Raw genomic sequence first — 20,420 nt, 5'->3', positions numbered from 1 at the left:
AGTAGTAATCCAAATGTAAAATTGAGACTTGTTAATGTTCGAAAGAAATTTTATATTTTGTTAAAACAACCTTTGAACAGCTTTTAGAAAACTTCAATCCACGTTTTTTCATAACTCTGAAAGTCTAACTTTATACTTTCAAAAGTTATGGAAACTTTTCGCTCATAAATAGCCCTTTTTCAAATGTCATTATCTCTGATTGGGGCAAATAAAAGTAAGTTCGGATTGAACCATAGAAAAGAACATACTTTTAAGTATATTTGAGCAAAAATTGGAAAATATTATTTTTTTAAGCATGTAATTTTAAATTTACTAACCAAAGTTTTAAATTTTATCGCATAGCGACATAAAAGAAATTGCCTAAAGCCTTTGTATTTCCTTTTCTGTTTTGCTTACATATCAACAATACAGAATGTGTGCATTAACCCTTGTGAAGGCAAGCTAAAATCCTAACATTAAAGAGCAAGCCGGGCCCCTCAGGCCCGTCTAAATTCAAGCTCCTTTTTGCCGTTCTCATATAGAAAGGTTATGCAATCGGTCGAAATTTCGACTTTTTAACCGAGACCCGCAAGGCCAAATCTCTTATACCATTCGACTCAGTTCGTCGAGATCGTAAAATGTCTGTATGTGTGTGTATGTATGGATGTATGTATGTGGCAAACAATCTCACCGATTTTTCTCTGAGCTGGCTGGACCGATTTGTACAAATTTAGTCTCAAATGAAAGGTGCAGCCTTCCCATCGGTCGCTATTGATTTTTTTATTGATCCGACTTTCGGTTCTGGAGTTACGTGTTGAAGAGTACAATCACACAGCAAATTTCCATAGAAACTGATACCACCATGATGTCCAAATGATGCAATATATATTAAAATATGCGCAACATTACTTGGCTTTGCATGTCTAGATCATTAATGACCCACCGAAGGCACTTCGACCACATTGGCCAGCTATGGCGGTTCTTGATGCCCCGGGGGAACTTACCAAGTTCCTAAGATAATTTCATACCTATTTCTCAGCGAATTCTTTACCGATTTTTACAAACTTGGTTTCAAATGAAAGGTACAGCATTCCCATTGGCTGCTGTTGAATTTCTAAATGATCCGACTTCCGGTTCCGGAACTACAGGATGATGAGTACGAACACGCAGCAAATCCCGATTTCAGCGTATAAGGCGATGGATGTAAAAAGGTCAAATTTTTTTTCCAAAAGGTTAGTACTCGGAAGATCACGTCGACTGTCGATTGGTTCTGAGCTCCATTTCGTTTGAACACGACCAATAAATGTTTCTGGGTTGCTATTAATTTCTTCTGATGCATAACCGGAGTACATATTCATATTTTTCTGCATCAGATTCATCGTCGGAAGCAATATCATTCACATCTTCTTCCTCGCTTTGCAAATCAGTTTCGGAATCGTTTGCTGTTGAATTTGCTCGAATTTCTTCCATTATTTCAGATTCTTTGAGACGATTGAAAACATGGGCATATCGTCTTATAGCCATTTCAATTTTTTGTTGCTTTTAGATCCTACAATTTGAATAATTACGACAACTATAACACAAAGAATAGACAACAAAAATAGACAATAACGACAGAGTTAGGTTATGTTGCATCGAAATAATTGTCAAGTAGACCCCAGTGGGTAAAATAAAAGTATTTACCCAAAAAAATATGACACACGTCATTATCGTATGCTATTTTTACATTTCTTATAAAAGAAATGTATAGAATTCGCTCAAACTTTCAATAATTTTTTCTTATAAGAAAAGGTAAAAAGATGAAATCAATCAAAACATGAAAAAAATTCCTGCTAATATGAAGAAGAACTCATCAAAATGTTTTTTTCAGATAAATATTAATGTATAAAACCCGTGGTATTCCTAGTAAATATTGCATGTACACCGGGCCTGCCAGGCCCGGCTTGCCTTTTTGTGCATGTAAAAAATTCAAACATAGCTGCGCATCACTCCATAGATGAAAATTTCACAATTCTTTATTTTTGTTAAAGATTTCAAAGCTACTTATCAAAATTTCCATGCCCAAGCTTATACTGCATACACATTTTTTTGTAACTAAAAAATTGTAACGTGCCGGGCCTCTGAGACCCGGTTGCCTTTTTGAGGGTTAAAAATAATTTGGCTATGGCAACAATTTATGATTTATATAAGGAGAATTTATTCAATGCCAATTAATTCAAAAGTAGATGCATTGCATTTTCAGGTATATCCAGCGGTGCTCGTTGAATTCGACGTTTACATTTAAGAGAAATTATAGGATCTGATGAAACAAGAAGTCTCTTGAAAACGTCATCAAGATTGACGAGTCGATCGAATTTGCGTGCGTGGAATTCTCGGAATCTGCGAATACTTTTATTCCTGGTTTCTTGAACTTCTTCACTGCACATACCTACTGGCAGCATGTTATGTTGAATAATGCTTCCTCCATGGACCAGGAGTTTATGCACGGTTGGTGAGAGAGCGTACCAACCATACAGGCGTACATAAAGCAATCGTGTATCTTCGGCGTAACTCCGGTAAGCATCCGCGTTTATTCCCAATTTGCTGTTGATGATTGTTAATAGCACATACATACGTTCTAGCAACATTTCGTCCAACCCGGTTTCTTCTGCACCGACATCTCGGTTTCTGAAAAATTTTCGAGCTGTGTTACCATCGTTAGAATTTCCGCCACCTGGCAAAGGTTCACTAATACGAAGACCTAAACGGTCACGTAACGCTTGTCGAATTTTTATTTGTCGTTCCTTAAGCTCGCTGGTATTTTTGCCTACGCGCCAACGCGGTTTTGCTAGAGCTAAACGGTAAGCAATATTCAATAGTAACTCCATTGCTCGTATTAATGCATGTAAAGGTGAAAAAACATATAAACTATCCGGTGGATCGCTGGCTTCCAGTAAAGGATCATTCAATCGCTTTCCGGAGCGTTTGCATATATAACACGCTTGAGACGGTGTGCCTGTTACGTCATTCACTACCTTCGTATCAACCATGGAAAATATGAAGCTTGAACTAATCGGAATCTTGCGCATATTAACATTTACTATAGTCGGGACTAATTCATCGATTTGCTTGTTCATCGCGGCAACTTCATCCTTTGTTAGTTCAGGTTTTTGCTTCTTGAAAATTAATTTTACTGGTCGGCACAGGGATACTGAAGATGGAAAATCATTATTCCAAAGAATGCAATCTCTTGACTCATCTTTCCGGCGACTAACTACACGTAAAGGTACTATAGATAGAGCAAATATATGCGAATCGTTATACTCGAATAGTTCTCCATTTTCATCTTCGTCAACGCACATTTGCTTGTATCTATGTTCAAGTGGAAAAGAGACTGTCAGTCAAAGTTTAGAAGAAAAATAATGTTGCCTACCGGGAATGGTTGCTGCTTCCATCGCAGCCCCACTTAAAGATAACAAACGTATTATCCTCAGGATGCAGTGGTAGAACTCCAATATTCAGAAACGAGATGAGTCGTTCCACGGTATGGTTAACAAGAGCTTGAAGGGGAACATACGCACAAGAAGGCTGAACAGAAATTCCTGAAAAAAATTGTTGATTCAGGGACGAATCTTTGAGAATAGTACATACCGATCGGATAGCATAGTTTCTTTTCTTCTACTATTTTATTATACGCGGGATAAATGTCCAAACCCTTCTGCATAACTGAGCTGCGTATGTTTTGGTACTGCGCCTTAGAAAAATCATTTTCACAAATAAATCTAAGTGCCTCCTCCGCAGTAAACGCTTCTGCAATCGGGACAGCCATAGATCCTAAATTCTCTACGGTAGATCTGACGGGACTTTTCGACAATCGTTCGATTTGTCTGCCAACTAAACGGAAACCAGTAGAATTAGCGTTGACGGCTGACGCTAAACCAAGTTCTTCCGTGGAATACTTATCGCGCAACTTTCCTAATCTTTTTATTTTGGCTCTGCGACATATTTCGGAAAATGGTTTCCTCTTTCGGCCTTTACCTTTACCTTCGACTTCGAATCTTAGCTTTCTTTCAAGCCACACAAAATTTTCCAGCTCAAACCGAATTTGCGTGCGCTTACTCCGAATCCACAACCTTCTAAATTCCAACATGAAGATTTTTATTTTCTTCCGAGCACTAACAAGTCTCAATTTTACATTTGGATTACTACTTGTAATGAACTTAAGCAGTTCATCTGTCTTTTTACCAGCAATAAGCAAATTCGCCAACTCTCTTCGACTAATATCCATATTTACTAGTTTTATTTAAAACGAATAAAATCAGAAACCTTTTTTGACAGTCGTTTCACTTATGCAAAGCTTGCTGCGATGAGAGAATGATATTTGAAAGTGGCTTTTTTCATAATACAACGATATGTGTGTAAATGCTTTAATGCGTTGAACCTGCAAAACTACAAACTTTAAATCTAAATTGCAAATTTTAAAAAAATATCGTATTCGCCAATTTTTGCTCAAATATACTAATAAGTATGGTCTTTCATGTGGTGGAAACAGAATTCAATTTTAGGTGCCCGCATCAGCGATATTGAGCCTTGAAATAGGCTATTTTTTTTAACGAAAAGTGTCCATAACTTTTTAAAGAAAAAAGTTAGACCTTCGGTGTCTTGGAGAAAAATACTCGGCTTGAAGTTTTCAATAAGCTGTTCAAAGGTTGTGTTAACAAAAAGTAAAAGATACGAAAGTTATACTAAAAAACGTTTTTTTCAGGAACACCCTAATCTTTTTTTTTTAAATTTCTTGTATAACAAAAACTAAAAGAGATAGAGCTTTAATATGTTCAACAAATTTATTCAAAATAAGTTACTTTACAACTTTGTGGAAGACTGTGGAGCTCTATCTTTCATCAGTAAAAAGTTTATTTTCGTATTTTAGATAAATTAGAACCACCCTAATAACTATTCCAATAAAAAGAAGCATCTTCTAAAGTACACAAATTCATCCTAAGACATGATACGGCTAAATTATACAGGTTTGTCAGAAAGTAAAAATTCCTCCTAAATTAGCGATCTGGACCACTGTGCATTGCATGCTCACACGTCGCGAAATCAGTCATATTACTGGTAACTTTGTCTAATACTATATATTACTGATGTTTGCGGTGGGATTTTTTTGTGGCGTGATTAACATTAACAGTAGATACCAAAGCATGGTAAATATCAGGAATTTTGTATCTTTCTTCAGCTTATTGCCACTTGGTCAAGTTTCCCCAACATCAGTTATTGCGTTCAATGTCGTGCAAATTTTTGGTAATAAGTAATCCAATGTTCCGATTTATGTAAAACTATTTCGCTGCTTCATAAGGGATGAGATGATATATGAGTACTTTAAAAGTAATTAGTAGTCGGGTAGGTATGTCCATACAAAGTTTGATAAAAAATTAGAAGACTTCATAGCCAAAAATAGAATCTTGCGCATGGTCAAGTCTCCCCATGTTCCCCTACTTGCCATTTATTGGGGATCTATACTACAAAGTGTGCTGTTTCATATGACAGAAACGGTATTTAATGTTAAGTGCCCTAATCGAAGATAATGCTATTCGAAAAAGTTATATTTTTTATATAAAAGTTTTCATAACTTTGAAACGAAAAAAGTTTAGTAGTTGGTGTTTCAAAGCAAATTATGCGCCCTAAAATAATCTTCAAGTTGTCCATAGCGTACTTTAGTGTAAAATAAAAACTTCAAAAGGTATAGAAATAAAACCGTTTTTTAAAGAACTCTTGGATTTCTCGTGCAATGGAAAATATAAAAGATAGAGCTTGCGTATCTTCAGTAAAGTTATCTAAAATGTGTTGTTCTACTTCATCAACGACAGTCAAGCCCTATCTCGAACCGTTAAAAGGTTCGATTTTAAATCTTGCTAAAATTAGACCCATTCTAATTTCTGTTTGGACGAAAAGAAGAACCTTGTAAAGTACAACAACTTTCTTAAAGATATTGTAAGGTTAAGTATTTTAGTTTCAGCAAAAAGTTAAAATTCCTGCTGAATGCACTGGGGTTGGCTTGTTTTGTCATGTGTTTACATTTCCAAGTTCAACGAACTTGATGCAACATAAAAAAATTAATCCATCACAGCCATATGTCCAAGTAGAGTAAGGGTACAAAATGGTAAACCCTAGTACGGAACGTTGCAGTGTACCACATGCCACTTACAACTTTTCCTCTATAAACTTTGCATTGTACTTACATAGATCAATCCGGAGTAGTATCGATCCTTGATGTTGTGCAGCACGGAAGCCTCGTTCAGACAGGTCAGCTCGGCCATATCCTCGACCTTGTCGAATTTGGGCGGGTTCATCTTCTGGATATCATCCTTGAGCACAAGGACGCGTTTGCCCGTTTCGGCCAGCTCCACCTCGACCTCATCGCCACGTTCTCCTTTGATGCTGGCAGCGACGAAGCCCTGAAATGACAACATAGAGAAAAGACTCTAGGTTATAAAAGTGTTTTGAGCTAGAAATGTTCGTGCAGTAATATAACACGCCCTAAAATGAAAAAAAATCTCTAGATGCAATAGGCTACCAATTGGCGTAATATTTGAGTATGCTACAAGGGACGAACGGGGGATCGGGTCAACAATCGACAGCATCATTTATTTACGCAGTATTGAAATTCCGACCCACATTGCGCGGTCATTATTCACAGGGTAGTTTAAATCCACAAGACCTTAAAGTGCGGCGTCGTGTACATCTCTCGGCACACCAGGCAACCGAGGGGCAATGATCATGGCACATGGGCGGGTGGTGGACCAGACGCGGAAAAAAACGAGATTCCACAAGGCCTTCCCTCACTCGAGCGGTGTTCGCGAGCTTGCAAGATTGCCCTGTATGGAAGTATTTAGTTACTATGACGTTGATTCGAAGTCCGTCCTTCCTTCGGTGCCGCACGGCGTAAGCAGCAACATACGCGCGGAGCGCCGCTGTCAGTTTGCTCTTTTTTATGGAGCCGGGCTGCCGTTGTTACCGCTGTTTCTGCTGCTGCTGCTGCGCCGTCAAGTTTGATGTTAATTTCACGGTAGTCTTTCGGCCTGCCCGCCTGAACCTGACTGCCAGGCTGGCGCGTTGAACGTGGCAGATCCACAAAGCACTCGAAAAGCACCTATGTGTGTTCATACAAAGAAGCGAATGGACACACAGCCGGATCAGCATCGGCCGCGACCAGCCTCGGTTCAGTTGGAGAACATCTGCTCCTAGATACCTGTGTTTTCGCATTTTACGGCACAGTTGCAGCGACGGTACCGTGGCAAACGACCTTGAGATTGGCGAAAAATGCGTTTTGTGTGGTCTTTGCCTAGTCCCGCTAACGGTTATCACGTGCGGCTGTCCCTTTCCCGCCTTCCCGGCCCATTTACGGCATATGCAAGATTTACGCCATCATCGGTATCGGTACAATCTCTGCTGAGTCATACGCGTTCGAAGTAGGTCTCGAAGACAAAGACGAGAAGGAAGCACATCCGCTTGGATAATTAACAATTTGCAATTTTGTGAAACGGTGCCTTACTGATTCCATCTCGGTAAGAATATGTTTTGGTCAATTGACGATATGAATATGAAGGACATGGTGTCCATGCGTTCGATGGCACCGGGTGGTAAGGTGCTTGATGTTTTAAAATTTTGCTGACAAATTGGAATTTCGACTCTGACTAATGTTGCAGTAACGTGTGAAATTCTACCTACCAAAAAGTCTACAACATATTGGAATGAGTTTTGAAATAGATGAAAATACTTGTGTTTCATATTCATCTCATCAGTAACTAGCACCAACTTGACACCAGTTAGATACTAAATCAAAACAGCAACTTGTGTGCACGCCTGAAGCAACTGGAATTGGATACACAAAAATCCAATTTTGTCCAAGTTATGTCCGAATTGATTTACAATGTGGAAGCAAATTTGTTTGTTTCTTCCGACCAACTCAAAAAAGTAATTTTGATAAAAACGCGTTCAAAGTTTGCAGTGTGCTCTTGGCTTATCTAAAGGCGTTGGGGCAGCATTAAAAATTTGAACATATTTTTGTTGACCTCCATGTTTTTTATATTATTTTTAAGATTGTATCCTAGTGTTATTCTTTCGTTCAAATTCATTCCCGTGCATTGTCTTAAAATCTGATTCCAGCATTCTACTCATACCAAACGATGCGTATTTCCTCTGCAAATTGAACTCCGTACGTTCCAGTTTCTAACTAGGCTCAACAATGAAAAAACAAATTAGAAATTAAGTTTGTGCAGGAGTTTATCAGATTAACACCTCCCAGGGAAACTTCGCCCAGTACCCACGACTCTATCAATGATAGGACGTTCAGTCTACTTTCTACTTCTGCCCAAGTCAGACGTACAATCGAACCAAGTGAACAACAACTAGCAATCTCTCGATCTAATGTGCATTGTCTCAAGAACAAAGGAAGCATTTCATTTATTCTTGCCACTCTGCTCCGACCCAACACAGCGGTCGTTGACTTTAAATTCTGTTCAATACGATTGAGTTTTCGTGAAGTGGAATACCTGCTGAAGGTGAAGATGCAGCTTAGGCTTAAGGAGGTTATGTATCTTCAATATCATCATCTTCGCAACGTAGTACTCGTGTCATTCAACACGTTAGCCCAAGCCGAAAATTTCGTTTCACAGAACAACTTGAAGCACGTGGCTGAAAGTAATAAAGTTGGAATCAAGATTCCCGTGTATATAGAAAAAGACTACGTAGATGTAAAGCTACATGACTTATCACCACGTACCCCTCCTGATCTAGTTGCAAAATTCATGTCGCAATACGGAGAAGTAGAATCCGTTACACCTGATACGTGGAGAAATTTCTTCCCGGGTACACCTAACGGTGTTCTTGTGGTGAGGATGCGAATCGAAAGAACTATCCCCTCCCACTTGACTATAAAACTCAAAACCCACGAAGCCACTATTAATCAAACTACGTTATGCACCCATGAGGGGCAAACGCCTACGTGCAAGTATTGTAATCAGACAGCGCACCACGGACAACCTTGCGCGGAAGATACAGAGGAGAATGCATCTCTAACGATTACCGACGCATCCACAGCAAACCAGCCCAAAAAAGAGTTTTCAATACCAATACCTGAACCACAAACGGTTGCCAAATTTGTGGCAGCTGTTCAGTCCATATTGACATCTGCAAAAGAAGCATCCAGCACTCCAAAAACCAATGTAAGCAACATCGGTGAACAAGATAATAACAATGACGACGGATTTACATTGGTCTCCCGTAAGTCCAAGAAGCAGGAAAGAACATCTGATCGCGAGCCCCAAGCCACTTTTAACGATGGTAGCCTTGATCTGAAGGACAGGAGAGAATTAAATGATCCCCATGACGCAGTAGGCGAGCCGCGAAAGAAGGTCTCCGCTCGCAATAAAAAGTTGCGCGCACGAGATCCAACGGATAATTAATAATATTGTTTTTATTTTTTTATACATATTGTAAACACATGAAAGATCCATGGCTCCGTTAAGCTACCGCTATGAGCCGTGTCAAATAAACAAAATAATAAAAAAAAACGATACGACGTAATATTTCGTCGCTGTCGTGCTATCTTATGACAAGTGCCATTGGTGGGGTAAGTCGCGTTAGATTTGACACGCTACTTGATTGAAAAATCTCTACAAAGTGGCGTTTTCGCATTTTTGGAATTCTTCTTGATTACTAAGATATAGCGAAAAACAATGTGAGCAATTGGGGGTGGGCGTAGAGCAGCTGGTAAATCGATTGTCTTGTACGCAGCGCACCTGGGTTCGAGTCCCGACCCCGCACATAGGGTTAGAAAGTTTTCATAAGAGATTTTTCTAACCCGAAAAGGCGAATGACCTTAAGGTTAAAACCTCTATAATCGAAAAAAAATATGAGCAGTTGAGAGTGTTTGCTTTAAATCGCGGGTACCTCGGGATTGATTCCAATTATATTAAAGTTTAAGACAACGGTTTTATGTACACTCAAGTTTTTTTGCGCGGTTTTTTGCGCGGTATTTTTTTACGTGGTTTTTTTACGCGGATTTTGAAATTTACGCGGTTTTTATTTACGCGGATTTTGAAATTTATGCGGTTTTCATTTACAAGGATTTTGAAATTTACGCGGTTTTCATTTACGCGGATTTTGGTATTTACGCGGTATCTATCAACGAGGTTCCCTTTAACGCGGATTCTTAAATTTAAGTGGTCTTCATTTACGCGGATTTTGAAATATACGCGGTTTTCGTTTACGCGGATTTTGAAATTTACGCGGTTTTCATTTACGCGGCATGTATCCCCCGCGTAAAAAAAAACTGAGTGTAATAATGTCGCAGGACAGGAATACATGTATTGATAACGAAAGCATCAGTACGCGGTGCTAGGTCATGTAGCTATTGAGTACTTTCATATACTTTAGAGTAGTACATGCACTATATTATTGATTGTCATGTTAAACATATTTCATCATGAGTATAAAAATACTACAGCTTGATTATTGACGTGAAAATGGACAAAACCAGGTGTCCCTGTATTTCTTGCATTTGTATTGGCATTTCACAGTACTTCCAGGCCCCGTTCGTTTTCTGTGCAGTTTTGCTTGTTCTGGTCAATTACGGAGTACCAACTAAGAATTGTACGGTTATAATGATCAAGCTTATGATCTTTTTCTAATATAAAATTTGTACAACACTGAAAAAGCAAACGAAAATATGTGAATGATCACGCGGTTATATAAATACACGGAAAATCACAAGCGCGATGGCGTACGCGCCCAATAACGTACAATCGCTCGAGTTTTTCGCGATAGTGCAAACCCGGTCGCAAAACGCTATCATTCACGTATATCTCATCCACGATCTCGCTGGTATAAATTAAATTCTTTGAGCAAAACGCTAATTTGGCTAATCTTGCCAACGGCTACTCGGTTATATAAACGAATTCAAACACACGATATATGCTATACACACGCTAGCATATGCGACACAAAAACCGCCATGCGATCGAACACGCTAACGTAAAAACGCTCGAGTTCTTCGCGATCACTCATGCACACTGACGTCCGGGATTTCGTAAACATGAAAACACCCCGGTGATTAGGTGAACGTTTTTTTCGAGAGTTGTCCTACTGGAGCTGTAGAGCTAGGTTGTCGGAAGGGCTCCCCGTCAGAATCACATACTACAATTTGCAGACGAGACAGACGAATGGCGCCCACTAAAACACTGTTTTGGGCCAATTATAGCGAGCCGTGATTCTGAATGTGATATTCATTATACGGTTCAGGTACGTGCGGGCGTAGGGACTCGTGATAGCGTGTATCATCGCGAAGGGCTCGAGCATTTGTACGTTAACGTGCTCGATCGCGTGTGCGTTTGTATGTCGCGTGTGCTAAGTTGTATGTAACTTCGCGTGTATAAATTCTACTTTATGTTACTATGTATTAATTGCCGCAAGGTTCTACTGTATCGATTTTGTTGGCTATTTTCGGCATTTTCTACTTTATAACCGTGTGCCTATCGCATATTCGCGTGTGTTCTAGAATGATCGCGCGCGGACCGTGAATCTGATACTTATTTTTTCGTGTGCGGTTTAGGTTCTTGAAGAAAGTGAGTTCTTCCATATCATTAGAGTTCTCTGTCATGGCACCGTAGAACGTGTGGTCTAGTGGATATGAGCGTTATTTTTTGATTGCTCCAACTGGATGTATGGACCTTAGTTACTAGAATGAAGAGTAAAGATTTCCGGACGTGACCGATTCATGATCTCGCGCGTTTGCAGGTTCGCATTTAAGACCGCGTTTGTAACTTCGTATGTACTAAAACGTTCATTTTTAACGTTTTAACGACATTCAATTAGCTAGAGATTACTGGGTAGGGAAAGTTATGAAACTTAGAGCCATAGTACTCAAGTGAGAGCAAGGATGTGAAGTAAACAGATCGGAAAACTAGAAGTGGCAGGGTCATTAGAACAGGCTTAATATCGTGCGGGCTTAATTTTTGCCTTCTGATAATGAGGGTCGAGCTTAGGCAGAATAACTACGAATCACTCGAGTTCACTATCATGTGTCCTTGATAAAGGTAGACGTATCTATCTTTACCGTGACAACCGGCAAAAATTAAGCCACGCAAGATCACCACTGAAAACCTGTCGACGATTAGCATCAATCTGAATGATGATTGCTGCTGTTCATCTCTGTATGCCTTTTGAATGCCGGGATAGATTTTTATTAGACTATTGTCACTGTTCTCACAGTCGTGGCGGGTTTGCTACATTGTGTAAGGCAGTGGCTGTGTCTACAGCGGCTACCCACCGCTGCCGATGGAATCCCATCAGTTTCTTTTTCTTTTTTCCCTTTTTTATTTCGACTATGTTAGTCACATTTTCTTTTTTACGTTTTAACGACATTCAATTAGCTAGAGATTACTGGGTAGGGAAAGTTATGAAACTTAGAGCCATAGTACTCAAGTGAGAGCAAGGATGTGAAGTAAACAGATCGGAAAACTAGAAGTGGCAGGGTCATTAGAACAGGCTTAATATCGTGCGGGCTTAATTTTTGCCTTCTGATAATGAGGGTCGAGCTTAGGCAGAATAACTACGAATCACTCGAGTTCACTATCATGTGTCCTTGATAAAGGTAGACGTATCTATCTTTACCGTGACAACCGGCAAAAATTAAGTTCACATAATTACAGGAGCGTTATCAAGTATACGCGATCGCGGGCCTAAGTGTGCGTTAGGGCATTGCAAAAAAAAATTGTTCTTGAATTCTCAAAGGCCCCCCCTCTCATATTGTGACAAATGTCAAAGTAAGCTCAGATGCCAAATTTCACATCATTTGGACAATTCTACACCCCCGCCCACTTCGCTTGAAATTTTTGAAATTGATGCTATGGGAAAATGTGGAGGAAAAATATATTAAATGCTATAACTTTTGAAGTAGCAATCAGAAAATTACAATTTATATCTCTTTTTAAAGAAAATCACCTTAGTATTGGAATGGAGATATTCCATTCCTAGAAAAATACAGGATTGTGGGATACTGGGTCATTTTGACCCCAAAATCCCCTACTTTTTAAATTTTTCTGCTCCGTGGTGCAAACCATACATATTTTGCAGTTTTTCTAATATGAAAAAATCTCAGAAATCGAACGGAACCTTTTAGACCTTTGTCCGAATACGAGAAGTTGGGGTTATAGGGCCTTTTGTCATCTATATTAAATTTTATCATTTTCTCGTACATATATCTCTATTATTCTTCGTTCAATTTTCATAAATTGTACCTTGTTGAACGTGGAAAATTCTTAGAAATACAACAAAAATAGATTCGTTTGCGTTAAAATTCAAAAACATCAAATTTTTGGACATTAACTCTACAAACCACATTTTTTTTTCATTAAATGTCCTAATACCTCAACTTCACCTATTTTTCCAGGTATGAAACTTTTCTCATGTGATTTCTAAGTGCATTTTTCACTATAAATAGTAAATTAAATAAGAATTTTGTTGTTAAATGGAGTTAATATGTGCGATTTTATGATAAAAAAGTGAAATCGATACTATATGTCAGATAATTTGATGTTTCTGAATTTTATCGGTAACGAATCTATTGTAATTTGTTCCTAAGGATTTTCCACGTTCAACAAGGTACAATTTATGAAAATTGAATGAAGAATAATAGAGATATATGCACGAGAAAATGATAATTTAATATAAATGACAAAAGGCCCTATAACCCCAACTTCTCGTATTCGGACAAAGGTCTAAAAGGTTCCGTTCGATTTCTGAGATTTTTTCACATTAGAAAAATTGCAAAATATGTATGGTTTGCACAACGGACCAGAAAAAAATTGGGATTTTGGGGTCAAAATGACCTGGGGTACTGGGTACCGTATTTTTATAGAAGCAGGAATATCTCCATTCCAATACTAAGGTTATTTCCTTTAAAAAGAGATATAAATTGTAATTATTTCAAAAGTTATAGCATTTAATGTATTTTTCCTCCACATTTTCTCATAGCATCAATTTCAAAAATTTCAAGCGAAGAGGGCGGGGGTCTAGAATTGTCCAAATGATGTGAAATTTGGCATCTGAGCTTACTTTGACATTTGTCATAATATGAGAGGGGGGGGGGGCCTTTGAGAATTCAAAAAAAAAATTTTTTTTTGCAATGCCCTAGTGTGCGTGGATGATCGCAAAGGGCTTAAGCGTTCGTATGTCGACGTGTTTTTTATTTTTTTTTTTTCATAAAACGTTTATTTGACACGGCATTTGCAAAAGTTTTTTCACGCCGGGGTTTTTTTCCATAACATGTTACAAAAGTTCTTAAGACGTTATAATAAAAATTCACTTTCTAATGCTAACACTGAGGAAAATCATCATTTTGAATATTTTTATTTATACTCTATTTTCTTGAATTTCATTGTAAACCTATTGATAGTTTTTCTGTAATCTTTGTTTATTTTATTTTATATCGTTTTATCTAACTTAACTAACTGCGAAGAAATCTAAATTGTTTGTGGGTAGCAAGGGAAAAAAAACTAGAAACATTGTGGGGATAATTATATTTGAATATTTATTGTTTTCAGGAAATGATAAATGTGGTCCATGTATGTGAGATCTCGTAAAGCGAGGATATCACGAACAGGAACATAGGGTGGTTTTCTTCTGGCTCGTAAGGAGTCTATTAATTGGGATCTGGCTTCACGATATTCAGTGCAAGACCAAACAACATGTTCAATGTCTTCGTAACCCTCTCCGCAAGCACATTGATTATCTTCTGCGATCCCAATACGGCGGAGATGCGCATTCAACGTATAATGGTTGGACATGAGTCTAGACATCACACGAATGAAGTTTCGACTTACATCCAACCCTTTGAACCATGCCTTCGTTGATACTTTAGGGATAATTGAGTGCAACCACCGTCCCAGATCTCCATTGTCCCATGATGTTTGCCAACTAGTAAGCGTCCTCTGACGAGAAGCGCTATTATGTCGACGTGTTTGTCGCGTGTGCTCGCGTGTATATGACTTCGCTTGTATAAATTCGATTTTGAAACCCTGCGGCCATTCACATATTCGCGAATTACATTCTGACAGGGAGTGAGTTATCCCATAGCACTATAGTTCCCGGGCTTGTCGCCATGAAATGTTTTGTCTAGTGGATATGGTTCATGATGGCGCGAGCGCGGGAGTTTGTAGGTTGACGCTTGAGATTGCGTTTAGTTTATGAGGGATGAGACGTTCACCTTATCACCGGGGTGTAATCATGTTTGCGAGTTCGTGGTCAGTTACTTGGAAAATCGCGAGGGGCTTTAACGTTTGTACGCCGACATGATTTTGTAATATATTTGCGCGTGTTCCTGAATGGTCGCGCGAACCGTGAGTGTGATATCAAATTTTCGGTGCGTGATTAAAACTCTGGCAGAGATTGGGATCCATTATATCGATAGGGTTCCCGGTCATGTCGCCATGAGACGTGTTGTCTATGGTATGAGCCAATTTTCTTAATTGGTCCAGCTAAAGGCATGGAGCCAGGCTTCTAGGATCTAGGACAGACCCCCGGACGTAACCGATTCGTAATCGCGTGCGGAAGGGGCATTTTTGTAAGTTCCCGCTTGAGACCGCGTTTGACAATGTGTGAGTGTTAAGACATTCACTATCACCATCCAACTGACCCAGCTGAAGACGGGTATAGAATGGCAGTATAGGACTCAAAAATAAGAAATAAAAGACAATATATGAGAGTCGTAATAGATTAGACAGGTACAAGATACAGCTGAAGTTATGATAATCACATGAAAGACATATATTAGTACTTCGAACACTACTAATACTTGAATAGCCACATCCACACATAGCACATCCTTTCTCAATTATCTATTTGTTACTGGTTGATTGTTGGTTATGAGCGGGTAAATAGAGCAAAGGTATAGAACAGAAAAAAGGCTCATCCCGATCAGAATGAAATAACAAGATTATAACAGAATGCAATTTTCGTAACATATCGTGTTATAAATTTGGTCTCGTTAGTAGTTAAAATAACAGAAAATTATAACAAGTAACAACGGGAGATATAGTTTTGAAATATTCTTGTTATGCGTTTCTGATCGGGATATCAGCCCTCCCGGCCTCCTCGATACACCACTATCGAGGCGTATCGTAATCAACATCTTGAAGTGGGCTTCTTATATAAATCAAATCCTGAGTAGTCATAATGATTGGTGGATTATTAACATGAGAACTAATTAACCTCTAGTTCTAGTGCAAATAGAAACTAAAAAGAGCGAAGGTCCTTATATTTAGATAACTCTATTGAATCTATTGTGGCTTAATGATGTTTACAATACCGTCAATCCCATCAACCTGCGAGAGGAAACTTGTATGAGAGTGTATCTCGAGATAAAAATACAAATAATATCGAACTGAAAATGAAGTCGGTCATCATCCCTGCTAGAAATGTATCACAAAGTTGAATATCGGCAATTCCAAATCCCCTCACTGAACAGGGAAACCGAACTATTCACTCTAGAAAATCCTCACTCCTAATCACTCTAAAAATTATCAGTTAAAGCCTGATTCCAAAGAATTATTTTCCAGCATAACCCACGTGATACCCGTATGAGGTGGGTGGGAAACGGAGGGGTACCAAGGGTACAACTCCCTATCCAAACCGCCCGACCGTTCGCCGGGCACCAACACAAACTAACCTAGGTCAACGTTCTGCATTCCGCTGCATGCCGGGTTTCAGAACACCAGCTACCAGCAATCCATATTGCTTCCGGCAGTTCGATGCTGTAGAAAATGTAGATGTAGAGTAAACCGGCCGGCGATAAACGTGAAACAGTGTGAGAATACTACCAGCCCCGACAAGAATGCACACATATGCACAAGTGCAGCAGAAGCAGCAGCATCCGGTACGCAGGACCGAAATCTCTTCTATCAGACCAGGAAGAAATGGGAAGAGAGATTCGTGCGAAATGTAGTACAGACAAGGTACTCATATAGAGACGAAAGTTCGGTTTCTAGCTTCGTATAAGGCAGCGTCAGCGTTAGGGTGGTTCACAATAAAACTCGTTTCCTGAGATTTGCTAGGTTGATCTATATTTCTGTGTATAAAATACAGAGGACAGGTTTTGCAAATTTCTAATTCTAATATACCCAACGTTCCCCTGATAGATACCATATTTTATTAATCATCCTGCTGACTGCAGCCGCTTTAAAAAACCAGACACCGGCAAATGCAATAATAATATTTATGGGTAGTCAATAACATCACAACACCAACGGTGGCGGTAGGCAGCTGCTTTCGCTCAGCATCGAAGAATTAGACTTTGACTGCGAATTGTCAGCCTATTAATCTCCTCTCCTGAAGCGTGTCATTCAACCCCCGAAAACCGATGCCTTAATTTGCCCCGCCTGGGGGCCAACAGAATCGAATCCCCGTTAGCCCATAAATCAATTGAACGATTTGTGTCGTTTTTGATTTAGTGATTGTCCATAGCAAATTAGTTTCATTAGGAATGGACTCTACAATCGGCCACTGTTAGAATTTGTAGCAGCGACTGTGGCTTATTTTCAATGGAAAAATTGCGAAAGTCATGTTAGCCCCAACAATGATAACAAACCTAGCCGGATGAGCGCGATGTCGGGGTTTTATCTTATCAACAGTCATGTAGCGAAACGGAGAACATGCTCCCTCCGCTGTGACTGTATGTATTCTTATGTCAACAATGATAAAAGTTTTAATCTTATTTTATCGCCACATGGTGGTTGATTTTCGCGAAAATGAATCGTCGCGTATCTTATGTTGGCTATGCCATGATTCATTATTTACTTGTAGCCCAAGGTAAGTAGACATTTTTTGGGGTGTGTTGAACAAACCATATTTCTTTTGCGCATATGTTTGTTTGTGTTAGTTGTTTGCCTATTTTATGGAGTTTAAAAGTGGATGCAAAGATATATTTTGAATAATAATTCCTTCTACTGTCGCAGAATATTATCTGTAGATTATACACTATGCTATGTTTATCCCTAATGGAACAAAAATTAGGTAAAACCAAGTTCTCTCCACTAAGAAGAAAATCGTCAAAAAACATACGCACGTGAAGGGCACAAAACGTATAACTATGGAATTATGGAATTTGCTTTTCGACGTCGTCTCATCAGAACCCGACATTAACTTAGTGACGGGACTAAGCTAGCACCGGATTGACCCTAGCTCCCTAGTCCTGCATGATGTCCCGCAAGTAAGGAAGTTCTGATTAAGCTGATGAGAATTATTGAAATCGAAACTTGGTTTGGCTCAGCAGGCCAAAGAAATATGCACGATTTCATTAATTCTCGTCAACTTAATCAGAACTCTTTTTCTTGCGGGACATCATGCAGGACTAGGGTTTTGCTTAAAAATACTAATAGTGATTTCCAGTGCTAGCTTAGTCCTGTCACTAAGTTAGTGCCGAATTCTGATGAAACGAAACGCAAAATCCATAAAACATTTTGTCAATTATGTTTTGTTGCAGGATCGCTCTGGACAACGAGGCAGCTAAAGTCTGCCCAGGTTTCTGGAACTATGTATGCATTCCAATATAAACCCTACAAAATAAGATGTGCATAATTTTGATGACGCATCATTTTAATTACCCAAAGCTCAAGCAAAACAATTTTAACGGAAATCTTACCGCACAGCTGGTTGAAATTTAGCCTTGGAGCTACGGTTTGTTAATGGCAGAATGCAGAACCTGATTTAAACGAGATTCAACTTAATTGGCCGGCTGAAGCTTACTAGTATGTGAATACTACTTTCTCTCTTCGGACGAATCCAACCAGGAGACCGCGTGGTAACCGGTACCAGTATATCTTTGCCCTAAATTGAACCAATGGACTCTTGATCCAATGTCACAAGAAACGACTAAAAATAGAGTCTCTTAATGATGGCGAGTCCACTCGCCGGGACAGTCGAAATTTTACCCATGAATGAATGGTGAGTTAAATCCAACCTTGCAGTTTTCGCCTTACGCGTATATGGACCAACGTGATGAGTAGTCTTGGTCCAGTCCCGGAGCATAAGCTAAAAATCGCTCCACTATAGCTATCAGTGAATGGAAATTCGACCTACCGCTTTGTTGCTTATCCATTGCACAAACCGTATACATAGTACCGCGGGGGCGTCTGGTGTAGTCAGTAAAAAATCGATGTTTTTTAATTCGCTTGTTAGTATTGAACCTCTATAAAAGTCACGCGTAATCCTGGTGGTCACGCTGACATTCTTTCGTTTAAAACAGCTATGCGCTTCAATGATTTCGGCAACTTTAATAGAGTTTTGCTTGAAACCACATTTTTTCAACTTGGCAGAAACGATAACTCAAAAACTATGCAACGAATTGACTTGATTTTTCATGAGTATGCATAGGGGAACCCGGGGCTATTCGGACCTACTTAAGCAAATCGCCCTTTTAGGTGGATAGATGTGAAAAAAGTTAACGGTCAAAAGTTCTAATTGTTAGTTTGAAACCTCAACTACATTTTGGTGCCATAAAAGGTTCATTTGCACCACTCAATGGCAGCGCTAGGCAACGATTTGCAAACCTCTACGTTTTTCCAGCCTTTTACAATGTAGGGGTAATTCGGACCGTCATTTTTCTTTAATTTTTTTACAATGGAATTATGTTTACCTATGAATTATTTACAAGAACCAAAAAATTTAATTGCTTTACAAAAACTTAATCTGGTATGCCACTGCTGTCGATTGGCGGCCCGTGTATTTTCTTTGCTGTGGCGTGTGGTATGGTGTACGCAGCCGCAAGCCGCTGAACGGTGGTTGACGGAATAGGGGGTCCGAATAGCCCCTTACACTCATATCGCACAAAAGTAGTGAGCGTCTCGAAAATATCTGTTTTCACACAAACAAAAATCATTCCACAAAATAGGAGCCTCATACTTTTCAAAACACTTACCATTTATTTTTTCACTTTTATTTGTTGCTTTAATCACGGTTTTTCCATTATAATGATTTTTGTTTTGAGAATGGCAAAACAACGAAACACGTTGTATCTCCTTTCTACAAAGAACAAAGAATCAACTGCAGCTCTCAAAATAAATGATTCAGGACAGCGGTTCTACGAATATGTACGATAGTTAGAAAGTCTTGCTATTTTCTGAGAAATCGAGGGGGCCCGAATTACCCCCACTGTCTTAATAGTCCCGGGTTCCCCTAATATGTAGCTAGTCGACCACAAAAAATTGAATTTTACTTAAAAACGATTTTAATCCACCTAACAGTGTGATGGGACATTTCTTATAACTCTTATCACTCTCTTCGGATATTATATCGTTTGAGAACATTTAGAACTTGATGCTTCGCGATGTTTTTGATAACACATAATACATGGGACAGTGGCAGGACTCAGAGAATCGCTCAAATCAGCATGGGACAACATCAGT

The 20,420-nt window shown here is 39.1% G+C and overlaps 1 protein-coding gene across 7 annotated transcripts in view; it reads right to left on the bottom strand.

Moving 5' to 3' along the window:
* The window catches only part of LOC131692561 (myosin heavy chain, non-muscle), a 252,821-nt gene that overhangs the window by 201,006 nt on the left and 31,395 nt on the right, over positions 1 to 20,420 (bottom strand). For all 7 annotated transcript variants that reach the window (XR_009306012.1, XM_058979675.1, XM_058979679.1 and 4 more), the window contains one exon: positions 6,201 to 6,416. Coding sequence is in view for 6 of the 7 variants with exons in the window: in XM_058979675.1 (XP_058835658.1) it covers positions 6,201 to 6,416 (216 nt within the window). In the remaining variant the exon portion in view is untranslated. The remainder of the gene's footprint in view (positions 1 to 6,200; positions 6,417 to 20,420) is intronic.

This window comes from Topomyia yanbarensis, chromosome 3 (genome assembly GCF_030247195.1).
Source record: "Topomyia yanbarensis strain Yona2022 chromosome 3, ASM3024719v1, whole genome shotgun sequence".
Classification (NCBI taxonomy): domain Eukaryota; kingdom Metazoa; phylum Arthropoda; class Insecta; order Diptera; family Culicidae; genus Topomyia; species Topomyia yanbarensis.
This window is presented reverse-complemented; position numbering and strand designations above follow the sequence as displayed.